The 12092-nt window shown below is 35.0% G+C and overlaps 2 protein-coding genes across 2 annotated transcripts in view; both read right to left on the bottom strand.

Moving 5' to 3' along the window:
- The window catches only part of LOC111371739 (ABC transporter F family member 3-like), a 17507-nt gene extending 5649 nt beyond the window's left edge, over window positions 1-11858 (bottom strand). The window contains exons 1-11 of the mRNA XM_022993875.1: window positions 11531-11858; window positions 10709-10924; window positions 9998-10187; window positions 9150-9358; window positions 8860-9018; window positions 7826-7954; window positions 7640-7741; window positions 7369-7515; window positions 7193-7255; window positions 6922-6968; window positions 6679-6738 (exon numbers count right to left, since the gene is read on the bottom strand). Coding sequence (XP_022849643.1) covers window positions 6679-6738; window positions 6922-6968; window positions 7193-7255; window positions 7369-7515; window positions 7640-7741; window positions 7826-7954; window positions 8860-9018; window positions 9150-9358; window positions 9998-10187; window positions 10709-10924; window positions 11531-11734 — 1526 coding nt within the window. The 5' untranslated portion in view covers window positions 11735-11858. The remainder of the gene's footprint in view (window positions 1-6678; window positions 6739-6921; window positions 6969-7192; window positions 7256-7368; window positions 7516-7639; window positions 7742-7825; window positions 7955-8859; window positions 9019-9149; window positions 9359-9997; window positions 10188-10708; window positions 10925-11530) is intronic.
- On the bottom strand, window positions 240-2143 carry LOC111371738 (ABC transporter F family member 3-like). The gene is made up of 3 exons (XM_022993874.1): window positions 1816-2143; window positions 995-1210; window positions 240-479 (listed from the first exon to the last, which is right to left on the bottom strand). Exons 1-3 carry the CDS (start codon window positions 2017-2019, stop codon window positions 255-257), a joined length of 645 nt encoding a protein of 214 aa, XP_022849642.1. The 5' UTR covers window positions 2020-2143; the 3' UTR covers window positions 240-254.
- Window positions 11859-12092: the final 234 nt, after the last annotated feature.

The following is a 12092-nucleotide window of genomic DNA, read 5'->3' as shown; positions in this document are numbered from 1 at the left end:
AAGAAAAGGTTTTAATGAAGGGAAAACCTTTTTGTTTCAATGTGTGTGAATGTTTGTATGTGTAGACACACACACACACACACACTAGGGCACTATTTGAGCCACATTTATGTAAGAATGACAATGAAAAATATAGCCGTTACGGTTCCACACAAGAGATAGAAAGTCAAATATGGTAGCTTCATATGATGAATAACGGTCATATTTTTCATTTTAATGGACAAGTAATGGAAAGCAAACAGGGCTAGGTAAACTTATAGATCATAGCTAAAATAAAAATCAAACCAACCGTAGTGTCTTCCATAAGATAGTGTGACGCAACCATCAACAATAAGATCACGACCACCAACGGATATATTGAAATTCTCCATGTGAATATCCCTAACAGCCGGTCCATCACTATGGTCATGATTTACACGTATAGCAGGCATTCCAGCTTTGACTGCTTCCATCTCCTCTAAGTGGTTTTGGTATTGTGCCTATACAACCACACAAGAGCTAATAATAAACCATACAAAAACAGAACCAAACCCCACTGTCACCAAGGCCTCCAAGCCCCTTGCCCCACCTCCACAACCAAAACATCTCTGGTCCACCCACACAGACAAAAAAGTAAAAGACATGCAGTGAAACAAAGAAAGTAACAGGCATTAACAGAAGGACTATATCTATACATGTATAATATACATATACATATACGTAAAAAGATCGTATTATTGCTATTACCCGAGACAACTTTCTCTAACAAAGAGAGGGACTTGCATTGGCTTTGCATAGTGCGAATTATAGAAAGTATATATAAATAAAAGATCTGCAGGTCAACTACTATTCCGAATATTATTTATCGTATTACCTATGCACTGTATTTAACATAAAACCTATCACTAGGAAAGCATGTAAATGTAGCAGCCACATTCCCGCATATAATCATTTGACCTTTAATGAAACTACTAATATAACATAATTATAAAAAAAAGATGATATTTTCTCTTACCTCTCTCTGGCGATCCTCTTTCCTCTTCCTCCTTTCCAGCTTCATCTTGTCACGCTCAGTCAATAAAGGACCATCCACTGGCTCTGGCTTCTTCTTTGGTGCTTCCTCTTCATCCATTCCATCATACATTCTCAATGGTGCCAAAAGGCTTCTTACTGTTGGTTTTTCTTTCACCAACCCATGCTTCCCAAATTTCTCAGAGATTTTACTACACACCTGTCATAAAATTTCACAGCAAATATTATATTCCATATCAAATAAAACACGAGAAATAATTAAGCCATCAACTCTTTTATTCAATTGTTTTAATCTTCCATCAATTCAGCTGATCAAATCTTACATAGATACATGAGTATATACGTAGCTTATAAACCAGCAAATTAGAATATAAATTTAACGAATTAAACATTTCAACGGTAATATTCTTGGGTAAAAAGAGAGAGAGAGAGAGAGAGAGAAGAAGAAGAAACAATAAGCTTTCTGATAATAAATCTTGTTTTACTATTTACTGTTTACTTTGTTTCGCTACACATACTTCTGAAATAAAGAGTTAGCTAAAGTTCAACGTGATAGCCCTCGGAAAACTAGAAAATAAGAAGAAACTTAAAGGTTCGACTATTTTTAACTCAATAACCCTTTCAATTAGAATTAAGTTTTTACACCTTCTAATTTCACGAATAAACACCTTTTAGAACCCTAAGCCCAGCAAGATAGGATAATTAAATTCCAATCGCCAGCAAATTCTCCAATGAAAGAAGTCTAATTAAACGCAAGTATGAGTACCATTGAACTATTGGAAGATTTCTTCCATCAATACGTACCGATCGGCATTCAGAGTCGTCGGTGACACAGCCCGAATCGACAAGAAGTTCGCCTAGGGCTTCAAAGGCGCCCTCTCCGTCGACACCAAAATCGAAGTCCTCATCGGCGAGGACGTTGACGATATAGTCAACAATTGGCTGGTCCACGTCTTGGATGCGCCGCCCTATGACATCGTGCACCACCGTGCTCGCCACCTCCGTCATATTCGAAGGTTGAGGATTATGGATTTTTGTGCTGAGCCGCAATAACAATGGAAAAGATAGTGCTTTTTCCGTTCTAGTGTGATCATTAGAGACTGAGGCGTCGAGACGACGACGTATAAGAAGAGTGAAGGTCGGGTGAATTGCATTTTCCCACCCCAATTTTAAGGAAATGCCGCTTTAATCTCTTTAAATTTCTTTTGTTCAAGTAAAGTCCTTTCTCCAAAACAATTAGCCCGGATCCATTAAAATGAGATTTTGAGGGAAAAATATGTTTTAAAATAATGATTTTTTTTGAGAATGTACTGTTAAAAGATTAAAAAAAATTGAATTTACGTGAAATATTATTTTACGAAAGAATATGTAATTAAAAATGAATTTTAGAAAAGATTAATATTATTCAACACACTACAGGAGAATGATATTTTACAACTAATGTTTCAACGATCAAATCAATGTGGTTGTCAAAACTATTTTTAACAGCAAAACAATACGTTTGATAGTAGAAAATGGATGGTGAACAATCGAATTTTGAATTAGTTGGAAATATATTATAACGACAAAAAAATTAGTTGTTAATCATATATTTTCTACAACCAAATTAATATTGGTCATTGTGAGGGGTGCCAAATCAAGAAATCCCATTAAAATATCTATTGATATTCAACAACCAAGTAATCGGTTTTTAGAAACACAAATAATATTATAGATATTCAACGACCATAGTTTGTCGTTGTTAATATAATAAAACAACATCTAATTTTATTTTGTTGTTGCAAGTAGAGGAAAATTCAACATTTAACGACTAGTAACTCAGTTGTTAAAGGTAACATTCAACGACCAATAGTATTAGTCATCGAAAGTTGATGACCCGGTTACCATCTCTAATTTGGTGCCAATAGTTTTCAACATTCAACCACTATACTATTGGTCGTTGAGAAAGATTATGCAGTGAAAAAAACTATTTTAATTGTTTAACATTTAAAAATAAGATAATTAACTATAAGCATAATATTCGCTGTCAAAAGCATTAAAAGAACTCCAAACAGGCTATATCCTTCTATAACTATGTGTTTTGTTAAAAAAATTTATTTTAAGACAATGTTAATATATTCCTAAACGTCATTAATCTTTTTGTCATAAACGTGTTGATAATACCTTGTATATCACTATGGCAAAATAAAAAAAAAAATCCGCCATACCCTGAAAGCGGCAAAAAATTCTCACTTCATTGGCTTGGTGGGATGGGACGGGCGAAGCGAGAACGAGTTTTTTTGTTCAGGATTTTGGTTGTTCCATCCTGTTTGAATAAAAAAATAAAATAAATGAAACGGGTGCCTTGAATCCAACCTACTGCAAAATTATCGAGGTACGCGATAAACATATAGGAAAATCCCTGACGACGGAACACGAAATGTCTACCTGCATCGAATCCACCCCGTTGCCAATAAGAGCAAGAGATTTGTTTTGACAAAGCCGATGTGATTGAGCACTAAGCGATCGTTAATACACTAATATTATATGTTGTAATAGTACAATGACATTTCAATACTAATATTGCGAATGGAAAAAGTATTTAGAGGAAAATATGTAACTCATCCCTTTATTGAGGTACATAAGTATTCTTTATATCCCTCAATCATTTAAGAATCAAAGATACATAAAGTGCGAGTGTTTTCTTGGATAGTTATAGCAGCCCATAGGCGTGAGATGTACCTTGTTGGGGGGGGGTCCCTTGGACATAGTCCTTTTCAGGCAAACTAGGGGGAGGGGCGATTATGTGTGCTAATAGGTATGGATGGCAACGAGACAGAGAGTCACGAGGTGAGGAATTAAAATACCATTCCCTTCAAGGATTTTTGTGAGTTTACGGCATGGATGGGGATTAAAGAACTCCTCTTTTACCATCCCGCTTGGTTATTTACTATTTTTAAAATTTTATTAATTATTTCATCAAATACAATTTATATGAAAAAATATGAAAATAAAATAAATAGATTTAGGGCAGTGATCCCCCATCTCATTTAACTAGTAGGAAGGGAATTTCTACTTTATTCGAGGTGGGACAATTTAGGACGAGTCGTGAATAAGTCTCTTCTAATACCATCCAAATCCTACCCCTAGATATCATAACAAAATTGTTTGGTACTTTATATGTATGAGTTTATTTAAATTTGTTATTAAGGAGAAAATTTAAATTTTTAATCATTTAATACATTATTTACTAATTAATTGCACATATATAATTAATTTAATCAATTCTATAATGAAAATCAAGTTTTTAATTGATCAATTTTTATCCTCATTTGATTTCCCTCTAAGAGTGTGTTTGATTGACATGGAAAATATGACCTAGAAAAGAAAATGTTTTTCATCTTTTGTGGAAAATAAAAATCACCTCTACCCAAAAAAAATATTTTCTTTAAAAACAAGGAAAATTAGGCATATTTTTAAAAGTTGGAAAATGTTTTTCATGAAAAAAATAGCAATTAAACACTTCAAATAAGAATTTAGGTCGAAAATTGATATTTTTCATAGAAAATAAATGTAATGAAATTTTTACTTCCCCTTTAAAATTTTCCATTCCCACTTTTTTCTTAAACATCTCTCTCCCCCGCAGTCCACACTTTTAATTTTCACCTCTCCTTTCTATTAAAAATTTCAAATCCCAAATCTCTTTCACCGCCTCCTCCCACTCTCTTTAAATTCAAACCGCCATTTCTCCCTATCATCTCGGTTACTGTAATGGGTGGCGTGGGACTATTGGGAGATTTGGTGATGCATGGAGCTTAGTTGCAATGATAACGGTGGTATCATGGGTTTTTCATATTTTGCCTGGTAAATCAATTTTTTACCGGTTACCTAATCTGGGTTTTTCATATATTGGTGTTTTCTATTTTTTGTGGTTTTTTTAATATATTTTTTGTGTGAAAAGTTCTATACTTTGAATTGGTATGGTGTAGTTTTCAAGTAATGGATGCGTTTTTAATTGTCTAATAGTGATTTGTTGTTCTTGTCCAAATAAACTAGTTATTGTCATGCGGTTTATTTTATTTTTTATTTTTTCAGTGGGAGTAATGTTGGAAATAATGTTACTCCACCAAAGATGAGAACGAATTACAAATAGAAAAATTATCGAAAGAAGTATAGGAGATGAACAAATGGCAAAGGATATATGAAGAACATTGAAGGCTCAAACACAATCTTTGATTGTTATCCTCAAACGAATTTTGCCCCCACTATTTTGGTGTTTAAAGGGTGATCCGGCAAAAGGTTTGAAGGATTAATCAAGTTTTATAGAGATTCAAACACTAAACACTTGTTTGAATCTCTAAAACTTAAGAACACAAAGAAAAGATGAATATGAGAGGGTATTTTATCTTTTGGATTTGATCTCAAGAAGGATCAATATAATAAGTGTTTTTTCAACATTTTTCAATGACCCAAGATCACCTATTTATAGCCAAGTAGTATAGCTTTACGAAGTGGTGCACCTTATGGATGAAAAGCCACCAAAAAATCAACAAAAAAGACCCAACGATCGTTTTTTCTGTACCATGCGGTCGCATGGTACAAACCCATGCGGTCGCATGGTACAATCCTACCGAGACCATATGGTCTCGGTAGGGTTCCATGCGGTCGCATGGGCCTAATTTTTATTTTATTTTATTTTTATTTTTATTGTTGGTTTTGAACAATTATACCACTTCATAACAATCCCCCACTTGTTCAAAATTAACAAGTTTCTCATTATTCAAATTATACGATACTCATGCGTAAGGATTAGATATCTTTCGATTTGAATCTAACCATAGTGTAATTCAAACAAAGTAAAGTCGAAATTCAAGGTAGCGTGAAGCTTTGAACCAAGTATTTCATGTGACAATACCGGTAAGAACACACACACAAATATCACGTGTTCTCAAGTTTCTCGTTTCTCGCTTAGCGCTTTTATGGCCTTGCGCTTATCCTTTTCAATAAACTTTTAAGAGAGAACTCCAACTCTCTATTAAGGCGGCACCACCTTGAAGTTTATTTAGGTAAAGTTCTTCCAGTACCTTTGTTACTTTTAGAAGTACTTGTGGTTTTACACTGAACTTTATTAAGAGCTTATAGCTCAATCCTCGTTTTAGTAACAACCAGCATTATATTAATCTAGGATAGGATTATAGCGGATTATAATAATGCTGTAACTATCCACATATCGAATGACTTGTTGATACCCTTTGAACCCGTGAAAAACCTTTTGAGTAACGACAGGTAGGGTTGCCATCATTGGTGGATATTTCAGTTAAGGAGTTTCAATCCCATCCTACTTGAAGTAGATGCCACTAAATCTCTATTTAGAGGTTTAGTTAGAGGATCCGCCAAATTTTCATTCGACCTTACATAATTTAGGGAAATTATTCCATCCTTGATTAACTTCCTTATGTAGTTGTGTCTAAGACTCATATGTCTAGACTTCCCGTTATATACATCATTGAAGTCAAGTAATTGTCTTCAAAAAGAACAAGAACTTAAATGGAGCAGATCGAAAGACAATTAACCACAAATGTTAATGCTTTGTTCAACAAACTGAAAACCGGGGAGATAGTTGCTTTTAAATTGTAAGAAGCCCAAGGCACTTAACATTGAAATGTTATTAAGCATCAGATGTCAAACCTGAAGCTTATAATTGGTGGTCCGGGTCTATCATCAGGAGATGGGAATTCAAACTTGTAGCTGCCCACCATAAAATGGAATACAGATCAGAATTTATGCGAAGGCATCAAAATCAATATTTTTCTAGTAACATGTCAACAATGAGTTAAAATCAATAATTAATTACAAACTGCACAAATAAAAATGAAAATATAGGCATCAATATTATCATAAAAAAATAAAAAAATAAAAAAGATTGCATACTCTGGATCATTTATAATTTCATCCATGCGACCCAACCGCTCCAGTGCCTGGTAAATATGAGGAAGAGTGAGAATGTAACTCATCGTTTAATAGAAGAAATCGCAAAAGTATTTATGCCCAAAATTTTATTAGCATAGCATCATGATACAATTGAATGAAAGCTGTAAATGGAACTAGTCACTAGGTCATCTTTCACAAGTGAGATCACGCAATTTGATTGACACCAACCAAGAAAATCTTGAGCAGCCAGAAATAACACAAATAAATGTACCTTAATTCTTGACTGAACAAGAGATGCACGCTTGGCATTGTAGCGAAATTTGTCAATGAATGACTGCAATAGGAATTTTTTAAAAGAAAAGGCATGGTTAAAATTTCCCATAGAATATGCGTGTGTCCATGCAGACACCAAATTTGGAATATGTAGATAAGAAACAAAAAATGAACCTGCATATGGGCTCTTGAACGTTCATTTGACTCAAATGCTTTCTGTTGGTTCTTGAGCTGTTCTTCTCTTGTTCTCTCAAATACATCATAATTTCCTCTGAAAGCAACCAGTTTTTGTCCTTGAAGATGGAGAATGTCTGTGACTACCTGTTAAAAGTGATTTAGCAAATGATATGCCAAAGAATGCATCAGCAGGTGACCAGAGAAATATATACACACTGATTGTCAGCTAATTTATCGGAAAAGATAGCCAGGAGAGGAAAAAGCATACAGTGTTCAAGAACTCTCTAGCATGTGAAACAACAATAAATGTCTTCGGCCATTTCACAAGGTACGATTCCAGCCACAAGACAGCATGAAGATCAAGATGATTCTGCCATGAAAACGGAACAAAAGCGTGAAATTGAGTTCAAATTACACATGAATACACTAACAGACAGCAATATGAATAGCATACCGTGGGTTCATCAAGTAGTAATAGATCAGGCTCGATAAACAAAGCACGAGCAAGAGCTATTCTCATTCTCCAACCTCCAGAAAAAGCTTTAGTTGGCTTCTTCTGCATTTCTGGGGAGAAACTCAGACCCTGAGAAATAATGCAACAGGTGAAGAGATGAATCATAAAAACGTCATTATGGCAATTATTGATAATATGTAACAAGGCCAAGGAACAACACATTGTGAAAATGGAAGTATGGAAGTGAATCATGAACCATCAGCAAAGAAGCAAATTCAAAGAGAACCATTTGAATGATTAGATAACTAATTATTATAGTATATTAAAAGGTTTGATATCTGGTCAATTGGGGACAAGAAAGAACGGGAGGAAGAAAGAAAAGATAATCCGTACACTATCAGATAGAAAGAGGTTTCAGCTCACCAATAGACAGATAGTTGTCAACCTATCAAGCCTTTTTCCAAAACGTATATAATAGGATCCTCATTTCTAAGCAGTTAGCACAAAAAATGGGATATAACTCCAAGCAAATTGCCTATTGTTGACCACCACTTGTAAAGATAATGAATATATCACCTCTCAACATGCATCATAATAAGTCAAAGATGACTCAAAGTCTGCATGATGGGGCAAAATACATTTAAATGAATTCAGAGCCAGCTCCAATTTGAAAGGCCCCAAAAGTGAGATCCAATGGGTAACAATACTTTTCTTTTTCCAGATCTTATTATCGTGTCGTAAACAAAAAAATGAATAGGAAAAGAAATAACAAATTAAACACGAGGATAATGACTGAAAAAATTCTATCTTCATCCCTTTTTATGTTAAAAATTAGCATGCCTTCTTGCTTGGTGTACCTTTTGCTTTCTCTAGCCAACATCATCTTCTATTTGGCTATTTCTGCAGACTCTAACCTGGCTCACTTTGAGAAATGAGCAGCATTTGCTTGCCGCTTGTGACTAAAGAAAGTAGGTGTGCACTGAAGCCATGAATAATTCGGTTGCCATGCTTATAAAGAGGTTTGAGAAACTAACCGCAAGAATAGAAGCAGCACGTGCCTCTGCAGAGTACGCATCAATCAACTCCAGTCTTTTGTATATCTCTTCTAGCCTCTGTGCAATGGCATTTTTATCAACCCCTCCATTCAGCTCCCCACTGATCTTTTCAGCTTCCTCCTCTAGGTCCATTTCTCTCTAAAGAAGAATTTACATTTCATATAAGGTTTTACATGAGCATAGATTTATTGCACAGAGAAAGTTAAGGCAAATGGAATACAAGTATTGCAACGGAGTAAACTTCATAATTTGAAAGAGGATATATCAACCTGTAACATAAGCAGGTGAGCTTCTTCTTCCAAAAGCTGAGTTCTTTCAAAATCAGTATTTAGAACACATTCCAAAGCTGTTGTATCATCACCAACCACTTCTTGCTCCACATGTAATATTTGGCAATTTTTTGGGATGCCATCAATGGCATGCAAGGCCATGTACCTGAGGAAGGTTGTTTTACCAGTACCATTCCTTCCAACAAGGCCTACAAGCAGAGTACAGAATCAATGACTCAAAGAATTTTAGTTGGACTACCCCACAACTTTGTATTTCAACCAATATTTTAACAGTGTGTGGGTTGCAAACTTTTTATTTTCATTATATTCATTCCAAATTTATTAGAAATAAGCTTAGCTTCTTGTTATTTTTGGTCAAAGTAGTTAAGTATATTTTAAACATTAATCTTGCTTCCATTCATGAATTACGCGAAGTCTGTCTAATATCAATGTAAATATAAATATAAATATAAATCTGTTACTGCAATAAAAGCAAACAAGCAACACATTTATCAAGGGTTAGTCTCCATAACCAAAAACACACAACACAAATGGATGGACAAGAAAAGGTTTTAATGAAGGGAAAACCTTTTTGTTTCAATGTGTGTGAATGTTTGTATGTGTAGACACACACACACACACACTAGGGCACTATTTGAGCCACATTTATGTAAGAATGACAATGAAAAATATAGCCGGTACGGTTCCACACAAGAGATAGAAAGTCAAATATGGTAGCTTCATGTGATGAATAACGGTCATATTTTTCATTTTAATGGGCAAGTAATGGAAAGCAAACAGGGCTAGGTAAACTTATAGATCATAGCTAAAATAAAAATCAAACCAACCGTAGTGTCTTCCATAAGATAGTGTGACGCAACCATCAACAATAAGATCACGACCACCAACGGATATATTGAAATTCTCCATGTGAATATCCCTAACAGCCGGTCCATCACTATGGTCATGATTTACACGTATAGCAGGCATTCCAGCTTTGACTGCTTCCATCTCCTCTAAGTGGTTTTGGTATTGTGCCTATACAACCACACAAGAGCTAATAATAAACCATACAAAAACAGAACCAAACCCCACTGTCACCAAGGCCTCCAAGCCCCTTGCCCCACCTCCACAACCAAAACATCTCTGGTCCACCCACACAGACAAAAAAGTAAAAGACATGCAGTGAAACAAAGAAAGTAACAGGCATTAACAGAAAGACTATATCTATACATGTATAATATACATATACATATACATATACGTAAAAAGATCGTATTATTGCTATTACCCGAGACACCTTTCTCTAACAAAGAGAGGGACTTGCATTGGCTTTGCATAGTGCGAATTATAGAAAGTATATATAAATAAAAGATCTGCAGGTCAACTACTATTCCGAATATTATTTATCGTATTACCTATGCACTGTATTTAACATAAAACCAATCACTAGGAAAGCATGTAAATGTAGCAGCCACATTCCCGCATATAATCATTTGACCTTTAATGACACTACTAATATAACATAATTATAAAAAAAAGATGATATTTTCTCTTACCTCTCTCTGGCGATCCTCTTTCCTCTTCCTCCTTTCCAGCTTCATCTTGTCACGCTCAGTCAATAAAGGACCATCCACTGGCTCTGGCTTCTTCTTTGGTGCTTCCTCTTCATCCATTCCATCATACATTCTCAATGGTGCCAAAAGGCTTCTTACTGTTGGTTTTTCTTTCACCAACCCATGCTTCCCAAATTTCTCAGAGATTTTACTACACACCTGTCATAAAATTTCACAGCAAATATTATATTCCATATCAAATAAAACACGAGAAATAATTAAGCCATCAACTCTTTTATTCAATTGTTTTAATCTTCCATCAATTCAGCTGATCAAATCTTACATAGATACATGAGTATATACGTAGCTTATAAACCAGCAAATTAGAATATAAATTTAACGAATTAAACATTTCAACGGTAATATTCTTGGGTAAAAAGAGAGAGAGAGAGAGAGAGAGAGAGAAGAAGAAACAATAAGCTTTCTGATAATAAATCTTGTTTTACTATTTACTGTTTACTTTGTTTCGCTACACATGCTTCTGAAATAAAGAGTTAGCTAAAGTTCAACGTGATAGCCCTCGGAAAACTAGAAAATAAGAAGAAACTTAAAGGTTCGACTATTTTTAACTCAATAACCCTTTCAATTAGAATTAAGTTTTTACACCTTCTAATTTCACGAATAAACACCTTTTAGAACCCTAAGCCCAGCAAGATAGGATAATTAAATTCCAATCGCCAGCAAATTCTCCAATGAAAGAAGTCTAATTAAACGCAAGTATGAGTACCATTGAACTATTGGAAGATTTCTTCCATCAATACGTACCGATCGGCATTCAGAGTCGTCGGTGACACAGCCCGAATCGACAAGAAGTTCGCCTAGGGCTTCAAAGGCGCCCTCTCCGTCGACACCAAAATCGAAGTCCTCATCGGCGAGGACGTTGACGATATAGTCAACAATTGGCTGGTCCACGTCTTGGATGCGCCGCCCTATGACATCGTGCACCACCGTGCTCGCCACCTCCGTCATATTCGAAGGTTGAGGATTATGGATTTTTGTGCTGAGCCGCAATAACAATGGAAAAGATAGTGCTTTTTCCGTTCTAGTGTGATCATTAGAGACTGAGGCGTCGAGACGACGACGTATAAGAAGAGTGAAGGTCGGGTGAATTGCATTTTCCCACCCCAATTTTAAGGAAATGCCGCTTTAATCTCTTTAAATTTCTTTTGTTCAAGTAAAGTCCTTTCTCCAAAACAATTAGCCCGGATCCATTAAAATGAGATTTTGAGGGAAAAATATGTTTTAAAATAATGATTTTTTTTGAGAATGTACTGTTAAAAGATTAAAAAAAATTGAATTTACGTGAAATATTATTTTACGAAAGAAT

This window comes from Olea europaea, chromosome 22, assembly GCF_002742605.1.
Source record: "Olea europaea var. sylvestris chromosome 22, O_europaea_v1, whole genome shotgun sequence".
Classification (NCBI taxonomy): domain Eukaryota; kingdom Viridiplantae; phylum Streptophyta; class Magnoliopsida; order Lamiales; family Oleaceae; genus Olea; species Olea europaea.
The sequence above is the reverse complement of the archived record's forward strand: the minus strand, read 5'-3'. Positions and strand labels throughout refer to the sequence as shown.

What these genes read in the sequence shown, in the direction of transcription:
- LOC111371738 (XM_022993874.1), bottom strand. Translation starts at nt 2,019, where the DNA reads ATGACGGAGGTGGCGAGCACGGTGGTGCACGATGTCATAGGGCGGCGC. An exon ending in ACGACTCTGAATGCCGATCG is followed by an intron (nt 1,211 to 1,815) that starts GTACGTATTGAT and finishes ATTTTATGACAG; the next exon opens with GTGTGTAGTAAAATCTCTGA. An exon ending in AAGAGGATCGCCAGAGAGAG is followed by an intron (nt 480 to 994) that starts GTAAGAGAAAAT and finishes GTGGTTGTATAG; the next exon opens with GCACAATACCAAAACCACTT.